Source organism: Petromyzon marinus, chromosome 58, assembly GCF_048934315.1.
Source record: "Petromyzon marinus isolate PM22_M1 ecotype Great Lakes invasive population chromosome 58, UKy_Petmar_22M1.pri1.0, whole genome shotgun sequence".
NCBI lineage: Eukaryota > Metazoa > Chordata > Hyperoartia > Petromyzontiformes > Petromyzontidae > Petromyzon > Petromyzon marinus.
This window is the reverse complement of record NC_133724.1, coordinates 661,446-679,104: the sequence shown is the minus strand read 5'-3', so window position 1 is coordinate 679,104 and position 17,659 is coordinate 661,446. Positions and strand designations below refer to the sequence as shown.

At 47.8% G+C, this 17,659-nt stretch overlaps 1 protein-coding gene across 1 annotated transcript; it reads left to right on the top strand.

Moving 5' to 3' along the window:
- Window positions 1–4: 4 nt before the first annotated feature.
- LOC116955223 (dual specificity tyrosine-phosphorylation-regulated kinase 2-like) lies at window positions 5–15,863 on the top strand. The gene is made up of 12 exons (XM_076052806.1): window positions 5–4,450; window positions 5,305–5,369; window positions 6,190–6,286; window positions 7,483–7,631; window positions 9,112–9,248; window positions 9,830–9,973; window positions 10,914–11,052; window positions 11,840–11,921; window positions 12,283–12,455; window positions 13,133–13,193; window positions 14,665–15,151; window positions 15,374–15,863. Exons 2-11 carry the CDS (start codon window positions 5,364–5,366, stop codon window positions 14,685–14,687), a joined length of 1,011 nt encoding a protein of 336 aa, XP_075908921.1. The 5' UTR covers window positions 5–4,450; window positions 5,305–5,363; the 3' UTR covers window positions 14,688–15,151; window positions 15,374–15,863.
- Window positions 15,864–17,659: the final 1,796 nt, after the last annotated feature.

Genomic DNA, 17,659 nt, shown 5'->3' with positions numbered 1-17,659 from the left:
GCCCACCCCCCCTCACCCCCCTCACTCGCCACGTGGCCGCGACACTCGCTGCACACACCCCTCACATCACTCGCCACTGCCGCGAAACGCTCCCCTGTGTCCATCGGCAGCAGCAGGACTCTGCTGCACACACACAGCAGAGTCCTGCTGCACACATACACATCTCTGTGTGTGTGTGCAGCAGGACTCTGCTGCTGCTGCAGCTGCAGCCTCGAGACTCTGTTGAGGATTTCCCGGCTCTCGTCTGATTCGAGTAACGCGCGCGCGCTCTCTCTCGAGTGCTGCCGGCCGAGTCAACAACAAGGTGGTGGCCTTAGTAAGGAGGACGTGAGTCTGTACCCTATGTTGGACTTAGTAATGAGGACGTGAGTCTGTACACTATGTTGGACTTAGTAAGGAGGACGTGAGTCTGTACACTATGTTGGACTTAGTAAGAAGGACGTGAGTCTGTACCCTGTGTTGAACTTAGTAAGGAGGACGTGCATCTGTACCCTATGTTGGACTTAGTAAGGAGGACGTGAGTCTGTACCTTATGTTGAACTTAGTAAGGAGGACGTGAGTGTATCCTATGTTGGACTTGGTAATGAGGACGTGAGTCTGTACCCTATGTTGGACTTAGTAAGGAGGACGTGAGTCTGTACCTTATGTTGAACTTAGTAAGGAGGACGTGAGTCTGTACACTATGTTGGACTTAGTAAGGAGGACGTGAGTCTGTACCCTGTGTTGAACTTAGTAAGGAGGACGTGCATCTGTACCCTATGTTGGACTTAGTAAGGAGGACGTGAGTCTGTACCTTATGTTGAACTTAGTAAGGAGGACGTGAGTGTATCCTATGTTGGACTTGGTAATGAGGACGTGAGTCTGTACCCTATGTTGGACTTAGTAAGGAGGACGTGAGTCTGTACCTTATGTTGAACTTAGTAAGGAGGACGTGAGTCTGTACACTATGTTGGACTTAGTAAGAAGGACGTGAGTCTGTACACTATGTTGGACTTAGTAAGGAGGACGTGAGTCTGTACCCTATGTTGGACTTAGTAAGGAGGACGTGAGTCTGTACCCTGTGTTGGACTACTTTCGCACCGTACGTAGCCTACCGTGCTCATCGGAGGTGCGGGGCAAGGACAACAAACTAAACACAAGAAGTCAGTTCTAAAGAAACGAGGCTTTGTTCATCTCCATGATTTACAAGTGCACAGCACCGGTGGCTTCCTATCTGAAGAGCGTTCCAGGCGGCCGCATCAACATCGTCAACATCATCATCACCGCCATCGTGTATGCAGGTACCTCCTCAACATCATCACTGCCATCGTGTGTGCAGGCACCTCCTCAACAACAACATCACCGCCATCGTGTATGCAGGCACCTCAACATCATCACCGCCATCGTGTATGCAGGCACCTCAACATCATCACTGCCATCGTGTATGCAGGCACCTCAACATCATCATCACTGCCATCGTGTATGCAGGCACCTCCTCAACAACATCATCATCATTGCCATCGTGTATGCAGGCACCTCAACAACATCATCATCACTGCCATCGTGTTTGCAGGTACCTCAACATCATCATCACTGCCATCGTGTATGCAGGCACCTCCTCATCACCATCATCACCGCCATCGTGTATGCAGGCACCTCCTCAACATCATCACCGCCATCGTGTATGCAGGTACCTCCTCAACATAATCATCATCACTGCCATCGTGTATGCAGGCACCTCAACATCATCATCACTGCCATCGTGTATGCAGGCACCTCCTCAACATCATCATCACTGCCATCGTGTATGCAGGTACCTCCTCAACATCATCATCACCGCCATCGTGTATGCAGGCACCTCAACATCATCATCACTGCCATCGTGTATGCAGGCACCTCCTCAACATCATCATCACTGCCATCGTGTATGCAGGCACCTCCTCAACATCATCATCATCACCGCCATCGTGTATGCAGGCACCTCAACATCATCATCATCACCGCCATCGTGTATGCAGGCACCTCAACATCATCATCACCACTGCCATCGTGTATGCAGGTAGAACTTCTGTCGCACAGAGCCAACCTCGCCCATTAGAGGTGCGGGAAGGACAACAAACGAAACAGCAGCAGCAGCAGGTCTCAAGAGATGAGTTTTGTCAATTTAGCAGCTCAGCTCCAGCGGTTTCCCCACGCCGTGGGGCCCTGAGGGCGGTGTGGGCTGAGGGGGCCACCCACTGAATCGGGAGACAACAATCTTCAAATCAAGATTGAGGCAACGATCTTCAAGTCAAGATTGAGGCAACAATCTTCAAATCAAGATTGAGGCAACAATCTTGAACAATCTTCAAATCAAGATTGAGGCAACAATCTTCAAATCAAGATTGAGGCAACAATCTTCAAATCAAGATTGAGGCAACAATCTTCAAATCAAGATTGAGGCAACAATCTGCCCCCCCCCCACCTCGGTACGTTCGCTTGACGCACCCCCCCAAGGATGAATACTATCAACGTGTTTAAGCAAACAAGACTATCCAACTCATCTGAAGGCCACAGTAGACAAATTATTGTCGAGGCTTCACCCTCCCCCCCGTTCCCTATGCGCACACTGCCAGTAGACCCCCCCCCCCCTCCATAGGCAAGCGAACGCGTCTGAGTTACCCCCTCCATGCGTACTAAACGGATGGCCCCCTACTTGACCATACTTCACCACGCTGGTCGGTGCGGTCTGGCGCAGGAAGAGGCGAGCGTGGATGGGACCACGGCTCCCTTTGGGATTCTCAGTGGGGAGGCCCTCATCCAGCAGTGGATTGACACGAGGGGCTTAAATTCAAGTTGTCAATGGCAGTGAGGCGAACCGACTATAACGCACCTTTATTAATATTGTATTCCAGTTAATTGTTTATAAATACATTCATATTCAGTCGTGAATAATTAAAGCCGATGTCTAAATCGTGCTAAACGATATATTAACTTAATACAAAGGTATGCTAATGTTAAGGACTACACTTTCCACATTCACGATTTCACACTATACACGGTGTTATTTAATGGTATACATTTTGACAATAAGGTACATTTGTGGCTGAGTAGACCTAGACGTCGCTTTATAAGGCACTGCCAAGTTGGTCGTTACACGCTCACAGCATCGCCGCTCACCAAAACGAGACACAAAAACCACAGCGGAATACCGAGAAAGTCAGAAAGCCTCAGACACAATCACAGACTCAAGACACACAGAGACACAGACACACACAGACTCGGACACACAGAGACTCAGACACACACACAGACAGACTCAGAGACACAGACTCAGACTAATCACAGACTCAGACACAATCACAGATTCCGACAGAGACACAATCACAGACTCAGACAGAGACACAGACTCAGACACACACAGAGACACAGACTCAGACACACACAGAGACAGACTCAGACACACAGAGACAGACACAGACTCAGAGACACACAGAGACTCAGAGACACACAGAGACTCAGACACACAGAGACACAGACTCAGACACACAGAGACACAGACTCAGACACACACAGAGACATAGACTCAGACAGACAGACTCAGAGACAGACAGACTCAGAGACACACAGACTCAGACACACACAGAGACTCAGACACACACAGATACTCAGACACACAGAGACTCAGACACAGAGACTCAGACACACAGAGACAGACTCAGACACACACAGAGACAGACTCAGACACACACAGACTCAGACACAATCACAGACTCAGACACACAGAGACACACTCAGACACAATCACAGACTCAGACACACAGAGACACAGACTCAGACACAGAGGCACAGACTCAGAGACAGACACAGAGGCACAGACTCAGAGACAGACACAGACTCAGAGACAGACTCAGAGACAGACACAGACTCAGAGACACACAGAGACTCAGAGACACAGACACTCAGACACACGTAGAGACACAGATACACACAGATTCAGACACACGTACAGACACTCAAGACACTCACAGAGACGCACATTGACAAAGATCCCCTCTTATAACGTGATCACTGTTGGGGCAAGTGCTGCTAGGAAGCACTTAGAAAGGCCGGCACGGTACACGTGGTGGGTGCCCGGTGCGACGCCAAGCCGCCTTTGTCTCCCCGGTGGCGATGTTTACTACACACCGCACTAGGTACTCATTTGAGGCCGAGTCGACCTAGGCGAGGCCCAGGACCGGTTCAGATAATCGGCCCCCATAGCGGCCATGACACGGGGACGGTGAACTTGGGCCGCGCGTGACGTCACGTGACCCGCGACACCGGAAGCTCGCGAAAGGGGCGGGACCCAAGCGGAATCTCGGACTGTGACATCACCGTGACGCGAAAGACCGACATCCGGTTTCGTGGCTCGTGCGCTCAGTGTTGGGAAGACCGCGTGGAGGAGGCGGAAGTCAGCAGCTGGAGCCACTCCGAGCGGACACTCGAACAGGTGGGAGCGGCAGAGTTCGTGACGAGTTCAACTTGGTCACACTCGGCAGCTTGATGTGGTAACAGTGCGAGTTATGATGTCGGCTTGTACTGATGGTGTGGGTCCGTGTTGATGTGGGTCTGTTTAATAATGTGGGTCCGTGTTGATGTGGGTCTGTTGATGCGAGTTGGTGTTAATAATGCGAGTCTGTGTTGATGATGTCAGTTTGTATTGATGGTGTGGGTCTGTGTTGATTATGTGAGTCCATTTTGATGTGGTTTTCTGTTTATGTGGTCCGTGTTGATATGAGTTTGTGTTGGTGTAAGTTTGTGTTGATGATGCAAGCATGTGTTGATGTGGGTTTGTGTTGATGTTGAGTCCGTGTTGATTTGGATCCATGTTGATGTGTGTTGATTATGTGGGTCTGTTGATTATGTCTATCCGTGTTGATGTGGGTTTGCGTTATGTGGGTCTGTTCGATGTGGGTTTGTGTTATGCGAGTTCGTGTTGATGTATGTCCGTTTTGACGATGTGCGTTCGTGTTGGGGCTGTGGTTAAGTCAGGGGACAGAGACGGGGGAACATAGAAGTGCAGTACAATTATAGATTTTGCTGCACTGCCGCACCCCTCACTCATCCCACTCACCCCTCATTCAACCTCCAGTGGTAGCTATCTCTCCAGGGAACAAGGTGGCTCAGCAGTCGGCCTGCAAGTGGCCATTAGTCTGCCAGCTGAGGGCGATGTGCAATCCCAATTGAGGCATTATAAAATTTTTTTTTCACGATTTCGAGATGTAAATCACATGGTGAGCAAAGATCTCGTCCCACATCCTAGACTGTGCATGACCCTACACTCGTCTCCCGCTTTCCTCACAGAGACCTAGACGGTGTGAGACGCAAAACACTCTGGTAGTCCTGCTCTACACGTCGCCAACATGGAGGTATGGGCTCAACTCGCGTGGTGAAGTATGGGCGAACATTTGATTCACATGCCTGTGTTCTCCACTCTCTATCCGTGTACCTACTCCTCACCATTTCTACCTTGGTGTGTGTCTGCTTGCCTGCCTGCCTGTGTGTGTCTAAGCGTTTAACACGTCGCCTTTTGTTACCAAGGGGCCGTCCATAAATGACGTCACGCACCTAGGGTGGGGGGGGGGTCATACGTTTGTGACGATGTGTGACGAGGGGGGGGGGGTTTGAGAAATGTGACGTCACATCAAAATGCGCAACTTTAAATAAATACAGACAACACGTTCTACTTAATTAAATAGACTTTTTAATAAATGTTTTCTCCTTCAACATCAGGGTGCAGCGCAACATTAAATACGCACTACAATGACAATAGTTTAAAGCGATATGAAGCATGTTTTATTTCGGGGGGGGGGGGGGGGCAGAGCTTTGTGACGTCATATTTGAGGGGGGGGGGGTTCGACTTTTTGTGACACCGTGCGACGTCATTTATGAACGGCCCCCAATATCATCCATAACAGGTTTTCTTAGATCGCGTAAATATAAATGTCGTTAAATCCGCCACCACCAGACAGCCAATTGGTAAGGTTTGTCACGTAAACAGAACATTCCAATTCGTTACTAGTACAGCACACCGGTTGTGTGTTGGAGAGCCAAGCCACAACATTTTCAATCGGACTACGACGTTTCGCCAGTAATTACAACTAGCTTCATCAAGCAACAGCCAGATTTGTGGCTGCATTTGCCCAGTTTGTTAAAGTCTATATTGTGGAATTGTCTTTGTGTGTGTAGATGAGCCGATGTACCAAGAGAAAAAGGAAATGCGTGAGATGGAGTGCGCTCTCAGACTCAAAAGGAGGAGCCTCTATCAAGTGCAAAACCCCGCAAGGTAATACAAATAATGGAGATTATCACATCGGCCATGTTGCATGGGGGTCATCTTCATCACGGTGGCAATGTTGTATGGAAATGTCACATCAGCCATGGTGGCGTGGGGGCATCAAGGCGGCAATGTTGCATGTAGGATGTCATGGTTGTCATGTTCTATAGGTGACTTCAAGTCAGCCATATTGCATGGGTGACATTGTGCTGGTTGTGTTGTATAGGTGATGTGTGAAGTTGCCTATTTGTGCATGGGGGACATCACATCAGCCATGTTGATTGGGGGACATCAAGGCGGCCAAGTTGCATGGACACCTGATTTTGCTTTCAGCTGATCGGCAGCTGATTGGCTTGTGCAGTGGAAGTGATGATGTAATACCTAGCAGCCATTCTTATAGAAGTTACCATTTTACTACAACTCCCATATTTACTTTAGTCTGTTTTCTCTTTCGATTTCTGCCAGACTTACGACAAAATAATGATTTTCTTCCCTTTGGCCCAATGTGCTATGCATATGGCATCTAAACTTTGGGCGGCAGGCTGTGGTAACATTTGTGTCTCACAGTAAGAATAACCTGGCTTTGATTCCCGACTCGGGTGCCTTTGCTTGTAGAGTTTGTATGTCCTCCACCTGTTCTGCATGGGTTTCCTCAAGGGTATCCACTTTTCTCGCGTGAAAAAAACTGAGGAGTCAAACATCCCAAGACTAAACAATTGTCTGACATTATTCAGTTGGGATTACACCATTATTGTAATAATTCAGCAATAACCTCTTGAAAAAGAGTATTGAGACTCAGCAAGGTTGTCCTTGGTGAATCTGCTTCTGTTCCTCCCTTAAAACCCATCTCCTCTTCTTCCTTGTCCACCCTCTGCTACTCCCTGCCCTCACCCCCAGCTACAACCAGGCCTACCTCAACCCCTATCACCACACCTACCCCTATCACTACCCCTACTGCTCCTCCCCAACCCCTGATACCCAGCTAAGACCAAGCAAACGCTAACCCCTCCTTTACCTTTCCCTCCTGTTCTCCTGTCACCATAACTACACCACTTTTAATAACCCCACTCTTTATCTCAACTGCCATCATCTTATACACAATGTTATAATTACTTGTAATGCACCTTGTAATAAGGCGTGATATAAATCTAACATAAGAAACAAAGGTAGTAATAATAGTTAATACATTTTTGTCATTTCTGCAGAAATCATGCAGCTCTACGGCAGCTACCTGACCCTCAGGGAGCAAAGAGAACTCTTGGCCATGCAGGAGATATGGTACCTTGGGCTCCAAAATCAGGCCCGGGGCAAGTACAACAATGGCTACGAAGACGACAAACACTGTTATGTTCCGGTAAGACTCACGACAAAATACTTGCCTTGCCGGCGATGCCATGGCTTGGTGGCCGTAGGTTCGCTGCTCATTGCAAAAGTTTGCGATTTGGATGCGGCAGGCCACCCTGGTTATTACTTCGGGTGTCATCATCGTCGTCATCACATTCAACATAATCAATCACAGTGACATCACAGGATCATCGAAAGCAGCGTTATCGTGCACACCATCATCATCCACTGTCATCACACACGGTGCTGTCACGCACGATGTAACTGGTATTAGCCAAAAATCTCAATGCTGAAAAAAAAAACCTGCATACATGCAGTTGGTATTTCATGTTGTCTGCTGGGCCAAGTCGCCCTTGAAAAAAGTTTCTTCATTCAATGGACTTTAAACTTGATTTGAAGCTTCCGTGACTGCAGGAATTACTCATTGGTTCTTTCGGTAAAGTCACGTAGAAATAAAATTAATATAATACGACGTTTCGATTGCAACACAAGCAACCATCATCAGGTGTGAAAGAATGCAAGCTCGGAGAGAGACACACATACAGAGAGACAAACACAGACACGGAGAGAGAAAGACAAACATAGACACACACAGAGAAACAACGCCTCTGTGACGAGGCATTATATAGAGGGGGGGGTGGGCCAGAGAAATAAGCAAGTCAATGAGAGCGGCAGGGTGAGTGAACGGAGTAAACGGCAGGGGGAGATAATTTGGGAGTTTGAGAACCAACCTAGTAAACTTAGAAATGTAATGCAATGCAACACAGAGAGTCGGCTAACACAGCAGTTAACACATTACCTGGTTGATTACGTTCTTACAAAGATTGCTAATGGGCTTTACTCGGGAAATACACATGATTCTGAAAGCAGCATTGCCATGACTTTTCAGAACGGTTCTGACAATTTCTCTCGGCGTTCTGCGTGGTTGCCGTGTGTAATACCAATTGAGTAATTTGTAGGTAAGTTTTCAGCAGTTACAATGTGAGTGTTTATGAGCTATGGGCGGACACCAGAGAACCAGGAGGAAAGCCATGCAGAACAGGAGAACCAGCATACAAACTCTACACACTCCTAATTTGCTAGAGGGGTAGAACATACCATCTCCACACAAAAAAAGGGACTAAGCTGGGAATTTAACCCAGGCCCTTCTTGCTGTGTGCCACAAGTGTGGGCAACATGGTTATCGAGCACAGCAGACAAGCCTACCAAGTCTTGTTTTTACCCTTCACATAGGACTGACAAAGCGAGGCTATTTCTATATCTGGTGCTCTCTCACTCCCATGGATTACATCTCTTTATGTTCATATTCTTTGGGTCTTTCAGTAAAGTCTCGTAGATAGAACAATAAAATAAAGACCTAAAGAATATGAATTCCTGCAGTCACGAAAGCTTTAAGTCAAGATCTCTTTGTTGTCTTACGAGCACTCAATTAGCAGTGATTGAATGAGCCTCGATTGAATCGGTACTTAACCACTGTGATTGTTGCGCAGGTAAAACAGGAGCACCTAAATTTTCGGTATGAGGTGCTGAAGACAATTGGGGAGGGCGGTCAAGGCATAGTGGTCAAGTGTCTTGACCACATGACAAACATCCTGGTGGCGGTGAAAATACACGGAACTCCATTGAGGTAAGACCCCACACTGGCACGTGCCACAATGTGGTGGATGTTATTAACGTAACTATTACGGAAGGCCGGGTGGCACAGTGGTAACATTTGTGCCTCACAGCAAGAATGGCCCGGGTGACCTGCTGAGTTTATATCTCCCTGTTCCGCATCGGTTTTCTCCAGATTTTCTAGTTTCCACTCGACGCGAAAAAACCACTGACAATTTAACCAGGGGATACCAAACATCCCAATGCTGAAAATTACTTCCGAAATTGAAAGTAAAATTGGCCCCTACCCTGAAACTACTGCACACTGTGTTTGTGAAACATAGCGCCTCTCTCCACAATAGCCTTGTGCTACGAGAGCCATATTCAGTCAGGGCTCCAGCCGGCTTTAGTTGTGACTATGAATATTAATTGGCCGAAACATCTTTACATAAAAAGGATTTCAGAGCTTGGGAAATTGTTGGCACCAGCTCACTCCATGTATGTGGATCCTCATGCATCTCAATAGTTCTGTCTTTGAGAGTGAGCCAATAGTGTGCATGGTATTATAAGTCTAAATTATGAATGATGATATTCAATTGTCGACTCTCTTTGCAGCGCCATTGATAATAATTTCCAGTTGAGGGAGATAAAAATCGGGATCATACTTCAGGAGAGTGACACCGACGACTCCAACATCATCAAGATGTTGGATTGGTTCCAGTTCAGGAAGCACTACACCATCGTCTTGGAGCTGTTGAGGTACGTACCAAGTGTCAGTTGCATTGATGTGCTCTTGCGACCATTTGTCGTTATAAAATTGTGGAGCTACCATGAGTCTTGGAGGCTCAACTGGGATACATGTTGAGCTGGCAGCCATTCGCTTTTCTCTGACAGCCCTGCCCCGATTTGACATAGCCACGCCCCCTCCTCAATCAGCAGGATGGCAGCGCAGTGGTAACGCCTGTGTCTCACAGCAACAAGGCCCTGTGGATGACTTCCAACTGATGCGCCTATAGGCATGCAGTTTGTATGTTTCTTCCACTGCTGTACAGAGTGTGCATGATTGTGTGTGTTGAGTGAGTTAGTGCATGTGTGAGGGAGGAGGTTTGAGTGTGGAATGAATATATTCTCTCCCTGTTCTGCATGGGTTTCCTGTGGGTTCTCGGCTATCTTCAACATTTTGGTGGCGAAATTTTAACGACCTCGCTTTGGTATACAGGAAGTTGTGGGTTCGATCCAGAGCCTCTATATTTGGCGTGTGCATGTTCTCCCCATGGTCGCCTGGATTTTTATCCGGGTTCTCAGGTTTTTCCCTCCACGTTTAGAAACAAGTGTTTAGGGTATTTGGCTGCTCTAAATTTCCCCATTATAAGTCACTTCGTTGAGGTATAATTTGCGGCCAGATCGCTTCTGAAAAAGCGCGATACAGCTCAGTGGGCCTTACCTGGTAAAATAAAAAAGTTTATAGTTTCTAATAAATACCCAATTTGACTGTGCTTGGTCAAGCATACCAATGCTGAAAATTACTCCATTAGGATAACACACAGAAGAAACATCGCCCCCACTGCTGCGAAAACTTGGTAGGACCCTCTTGAAAAAAAGTCTTGATGTCCTGTGTAAACGAGCGTAATAATTCATTGTTATATGAACCAGAACTTCACAGAATGACACTGACTTTGTATTGTTGCCTCTTTCACAGTGGAACTTTGGATGATTGGATTGGTAACAGGAAAGCCAAGTCCCTTCGGATGGAGATGGTGAAAATCTACACCAAGGGGATCCTCACGTCCCTACGTCACATCCATTCAAAGACAATCATTCACGGTGACCTCAAGCCTGTGAGTGGACAGATTGTTCGGTGCAACTTCACTGTAAACCTTTGTTGTTTTTGGAGACTAACCCTGGAGAAAGCACCAGCCACATTGAGCAATGGGTTTTAATGCATTAGCTTTGATTACCTGTCTGGGATGAGCGGGTTGGGGGGGGGGCACGGTAACACTGGTAAAGATCATCCAATGTGAAGTCGACTTTGCCCAAAGTTGTGTTGCTATGAGTGGCTTGCCTGAGAGAAAAAAAGACTCGCAGATACTAAGCAGGACAAAAAATCACTCCAGTAATATCCTGATTTATGTCTTCCCCTTTTACGTTGTTTCGATATTCGTTGGACCTCGACGTAAACTGGGGTATTACTGTTTTCAAATATACAAACACATTTTTGAATCAGAATCAAAAGTAAATTTCCAAATTAAAGGCCATTGAGGTAAGCTCGTTTTCAAGGGCGACTCATCAGCTTCCAAATGGCTCACAAAATTCTTGCCAAGACAAATGCGTGGTGGTAAGTGTTACCGAATCCATGTGTGTGCATGGTTTTTCCTAACTCGCTTGCACTAGCAGCTATAGCTTCTTTAGGGCCTCTCTTTACACGCAATGAGCAACTTACATCGCATCATCTCACTTCCAGTGGCAGCTGTCAGGAAACATATCCTAATATCGCTGCGACTAACCTTGGGGACAGTCACCTAGTCCGACTCCCTTTTTAATATATATTGGCGTATTTTGGTACATGCCAATGGACTGCTGGCTGAATGCTGTTATAACCTCTGTGAATCCCTTCTGTTCATCTAGGAAAACATATTGGTCAAGGACTGCGTGGCAGGGACCATAAAGGTCACCGACTTTGGACACAGCTTCGTTGAGGGTTATCAAAGTGAGTGGCCTCACCCGGGTGAGGGAGTGAGATTGCTAGTAGCGGTTAGTGCTCTGTGCTACGGACCCGGCGATTATCTGAACTGCTCCTGGGCCTCCCCTAAGTCAACTCAGTCTCAAATGAATACCTGGTGCGAAGTGTAAAGATCACGACTGGGGAGACCAAGGCGGTAGGGCGTGGTGCTGCTGGCCACCCACCCCTCGTATCACGCCGGCCTTCATAAGTGCTTGCTAATAGCACTTGTCTCAAAAGCTTGTTACACCTGTGCCTGTGTGTGTATACACACGTGACCTGTGTGGGGGTGATGACTTGTGTGTGATGATGCTGTTAAAGGTGATATGGGGATCTTTGTGATTCGCAGCCTCCTTGATCTTCGGTACCGTCAAGTACATGTCTCCGGAGGGATTCTTGGGCTACTCGTCCACCAACTCGGTTGACATGTGGGCTCTGGGATGCACGGTGGCGAAGATAGCAACCGGAAAATCCATCTTCGAACCCATAAACTTCTACGATCAGTTGGTGTGCTGCATGGAGGTACTGCCCACACAGCAGCACTTCACTCTTGATTCATAATACATTCTTGACCAAGTAACGATTTGGTCATCCGTGCAAGCACTTAAAGCGCCACTTGTAGTTTAAGCTCACCCACCACCAGTAAGTTGAAGAGCAATTCTCCAAATTAAGTCTAGTAATGAGAAACATTTCCCTTGAAGCTACATCCAGCACATTCAGGACCATAACGTGTGCACACAATGGCCTACTCTTTTCGAATAACGTCATGGGGTCTTTAACATCTGCTGCGAATATAGCAGACGGCACGTACAACTTTACGGTTTGTACATCGCAAGTAAAAATTGGGCGGCCAGATCTGAACCAGGAAACTCTGCAACGGGAGGCAGATGTGCTACTGCTGGGCCATGCCACGACCACTACCCTGCACCTGTGGGTGAACCGTGGGGAGTAGTAGCGTAGTGGTTAGCGCACTGAGCTATGAACCTGGTGACCCGAGTTTGATTTCTGCTTACAGGCAACATTGTTAACAAATACCTGAACTGGACACAGGCCGACAGCGTTAAATGAGCACCTGGCGCTATGGAACCAATCCCCTAGTGTGCTGCGCTGGCCTTAATAGGTGCTCACCAACAGTACTCGCTACAACAGTCAGTTGCGTTTATATGAAGGAACTTTGTTTTTGTGTGAACCGCGTGTAGGTCCTGGGGCTGCCTCCGGACTACTTGGTGAATAATGCTCCTAAAAGAAATAAATACTTTGGTAAGTTTAAGGGACAAGCTGACTGGAATACATCTAAGGCGGGAGGGCCCAGGGCTGTTGTATCTTTGGGGGGGCCCTCTTTGTATATTAAATTCCTTCTATGCAGTTTTTACATCATGGTTCGTAATTTTCAGGCAAGGCCACGTAATGATCTGACCATTTGTGCCGATGAGATCCACCGCCACCCGACAGCCAAACAAATGAAAGTTGAACATGTAAAGCTTTTTTATGAGCCAACTGTTCTTGTTTCAGCTCAACCACTGATAAATTCTTGAACATCGATTTTCACAACCGACTTTCACCATTAAGCATCAGCAGAGATCCAGGAAATCGGCCTGAAAATCTTGTACATGTGGCAATTTGGTCTTACAGCAAAAAAAATGGCTCAGTCATTAAGTGGTCTGACCCAAAAATCAACAATGCATCATACATATTTTCCTTTGTCTTACCAACACCAATGCCAGATGATGCAAAACACTCCATTATGATTCACATTGGTTATTTGACTTATGCATTTCAAATGTGTATAAATTGTAAAGTTCAGTCTTAGTCAAAATAACTCACATTTGGCGGGCCATTATGTTAGTGTTCCAGTGTAATCCTAATGGAGTAATTTGCAGCTTCAATTTTCACATTGGCAAAACTTGGTCCGTAATGCTGGCACAAAATGGCCTACTTCACAGAATCTGTAGCGTCCACCGTGAAACAAACTGCAAATTTGTTGTGGTTAATGCACCCCTGCAGTATAACCAGGGTGGCCTGCCAGATGGTAACCACAAACTTTGGCAACAGGTGGCAAAATCGCAACTGCTGGGGTTGGGGGCCCACACAGTGTGATTGGCCCCTGGCCCTGCACCCACCTATGGACAGCCCTGCTTACAAGCAGTACATTCCTTTGCCAAATTTGGACCTTGATGCCAGCCTACTCTCGCAAAGTACGTGATAAGATCTTTAACATCCTCTATGAAGCAAACAGCGAGTATTTTTAGGGTTAACGCACCCGCAGCATTAACCAGAGCGGCCACTGAATTCGCACCGTGAACCTCTGCAACAAGTGGCAAACAATGCGCGAACGCTGGGCCATGTCACAGGAGATGAGCTCATGTGGCATTGGATGATGTGGAGCTGGTTGGACTTGCTGATGACTTTTACCAGCGGTGTTAAGATCGGTTTTGTGAAAGACGACACAAGGCAGTGCCAGGCAAGGTGCACTTTTAGGCTACCGGGCAGTTGGAGGTAATTCGCTACTCGGCAACAACGGAGGGCGGAGAAGCGGCGCTCACAATGAGCAGGGCACCGAGCGGCCAATACGCAGCAAGGTGGGGATCACAGTTTGTACATCCATCATTGCCAAAAGTGGATTACTGCTACTACTGCTGCCATTAGTTCTTGGACCCAGTGAGACAAATGTAAATCCTTCGATCGTCGTCACTCATCGCGTGTGCCGCTTGTGTCTGTACCGTCCCAACAGATGGAATGCGTCTCGTCGCATGACACCGATGCAGGCACTGGCACACCGCTGGCTGCGGGATGTTGGCACAGCTGAACCTGGGCATTCCGGGGCAGCTGCCGCCACCGCCCCCACTGCCACAGTCACTGCCCCCGCCGCCACAGTCGCTGCCAGTCGCCGCTGCCGCTGCCACCGCCACCGCCCCCACTGCCACAGTCGCCGCCCCCGCCGCTGCCACAGTCACCACCCGCGCTGCCACAGTCGCCGCTGCCACCGCCATCATCACCGCTGCCACCGTCACCACCGCCGTCGCCGCCCCTGCCACCGTCGCTGCCACTGTCGCCGTCACCACCGTCACCGTCACCACCGCCGCAACCGCTGCCGCCGTCACCGCCACCGCTGTCACCACCACCGTCGTCCCTACCGCCACTACCACCAGCAGTGACCTGGGTCCGGTCTCGCTGTGCGACAGGGAGGGCAACGCAGCCTCTACAACCTCTGTGCAACAGTAAGCCGCTTTGCGTGTTGTGTCCTGCGTGTGTGCATTTAAATGATTTAATTTCACTTTGCTTGATTACCCAGAAAAGTCTGGCTGTGTCTTAAGATACTGTGAATGTTGCGAAGCACGGTTTAAATGCACACACGGATGATCTGGAGTTGCGATGTTGTAGAGTAATAACGAACGAGCAATAAGAGGGAAATTAAATGGTTCATGTCCATTCTTTCACAGATCGAGCCCTGCACAGACCTCGCTCACCCCGGCCTCTGCGGAGAAAATGGAGGAAGAGGGGAAGGAGAAGATGGAGGTGCTGATACGGGAGACGAGCAAGCGGAAGAAACGATTTGGACTGGCTCGTGTGGGACGAGCAATCCGCTCTTTCTTCTGCCACTGGCTGCTTTGTGGTGGAGTTTCCACCGCAGAGTAGCCATGAAGGTGCCAGGGGTGATGATAGATGTGTATTAGTATCATCACCACATAGGCACACACATTTCACCCTCTTCCCACCCCAACATACACACCAGACACTACACACACACTACACACAAGGGCTGCTAGGCTGTGCTATGGCTGGACATGCAGGTTTCATAACCCAGCCAATGCAGCCTCGCTTGGTTAATCCCAGGATGGATCGGAGGAGGGCCACCCTACACATCACACACACACACTGTAAATTATTGTTATTGTAATATATACATTTTCAAATAAACTCGTAAAAATACATGAGACAATGTTGCTTTGTTTGCTAATGTAGCCTGGGTTCAATGTGTCTTGGCTTGTGTGAGGTGTCTTGGCTCACGCCAGGAGCTGGGAGTGCATTCTCAGTGTCGCTGGCTCGGTTCACGCTCTTGGTCGGTTTGAGGAGCTGAACTTGACCTGGTTAACATGGCAAACGCCTTTGTGTTGTAGTTTTTTAAGTCACCTGGCTTATTACATGTCATTTTGTTGATATCTGCATTCAAGAATCATTTTCACGAGTTCCTTCTGCAGGATTTGGCCCCCTTCTTTGATGGAAATCTCGTAATTAATTTTTGTACAGTGGTTGGTGATGCAATTATATGAATGGCGCCCGAGAAAATGTAATTATCATTTATGTAACGCGAGAACGGAATATAACACCTCGTATTCAGGACTCTTGAGCTTATTCCCTGTTGCTTGCCAAAATCAACTCTTCTGATTTGATTCACGTCATACAGATCTCATAGTTACCAAATGTATTTAAAAAATAATTCCAGGAATCAATTTATTTCCCAGACGAAGGGAAGGCAGTACGAGATTTTAAGCGTATATTACTGGAACGCGCAAGTCGCCCCCAACACTCTGGCTGTCCGTGCTATCACAAATCTCTCTCGACGAATCCGCCGCAACGCTGCAGCCCTCTGGGAACCCCCGCGAATCCAGGAAAAGTCGCCTTCCCATTTGCCAGGACCACAATAATGTCCCTCGTCATCGCTTGAAGTCACAAGCCCATTTGGACCCCATGCACTTAACCTAGAAAGATGCGAGTTTAACCCCGATGAAGTTTGGAGAGCTGAATAGAGTTGAAAAGAACTCACAAACACCTTGTTGTAAAAGACTCAACACAGAAAATCCCTGGTTTTGATCTTCTACAAAGCTCATGGTCCACCCTAAATGGCATCCATACAAACCAAGGCCGATGCGGATACCTGATGCACAAATGGAAAACTCTCCAGTGTGCGACTGCGGTCATCCAGAACAAACCGTCCACAAGTACGAAGGAGACATCGCCGCGATACGCTCCGCTGCTCCTGACGAGGTTATCACTTGGATGTGAAATTGTTACTCGGCATCTACGTCAGCCAATACGAAAGGAGTGTGTATATCAAAAATGATCCGTCAAACTTTTGGCAACAAAAATCGCTCATTACACAGCTGCATAAAGTTTACAATATGTAATTAAACACACAATCATGACTCTTTGGTTCTATTTGGTAAAGTCACGTAGGTAAAACAACAAAAATCACGACGTTTCGGCCACAACACAAGCGGCCTTCATCAGGTGAAGGAACCATGAAGGCCGCTTGTGTTGTGGCCGAAACGTCGTGATTTTTGTTGTTTTACCTACGTGACTTTACCGAATAGAACCAAAGAGTATGGATCCTTGCAGTCACGAAAGCTTCAAATCTAGAACACAATCATGACCTTGTAATACAAAAAAAAAGATCCCCCATTTAGCCTTAACAGACTGTGGTGGCAAGTGCTGTTAACACGCATGATGGCCCACACGGAACACGAGGGGATGGGTGGACAACACTTTGCATGGCCGCCTTTGTCTCCCCAGTGCCGATGTTGGCACACCGCACAAGGCCCTCAATTACGGCCGAGTTCATCTAAGGAAAGGCCCAGGACCGGTTCAGATAAACGTCACTGGTGTTGGCCGTGAGCATCGAACTGGTGTCGCTATACTCTTTGGTTCTATTCGGTAAAGTCACGTAGGTAAAAAATAAAACAACAAAAATCACGACGTTTCGGCCACAACACACGCGGCCTTCATCA

What these genes read in the sequence shown, in the direction of transcription:
- LOC116955223 (XM_076052806.1), top strand. An exon ending in TTCACGGTGACCTCAAGCCT is followed by an intron (nt 11,053 to 11,839) that starts GTGAGTGGACAG and finishes CTGTTCATCTAG; the next exon opens with GAAAACATATTGGTCAAGGA. An exon ending in AGTTGGTGTGCTGCATGGAG is followed by an intron (nt 12,456 to 13,132) that starts GTACTGCCCACA and finishes AACCGCGTGTAG; the next exon opens with GTCCTGGGGCTGCCTCCGGA.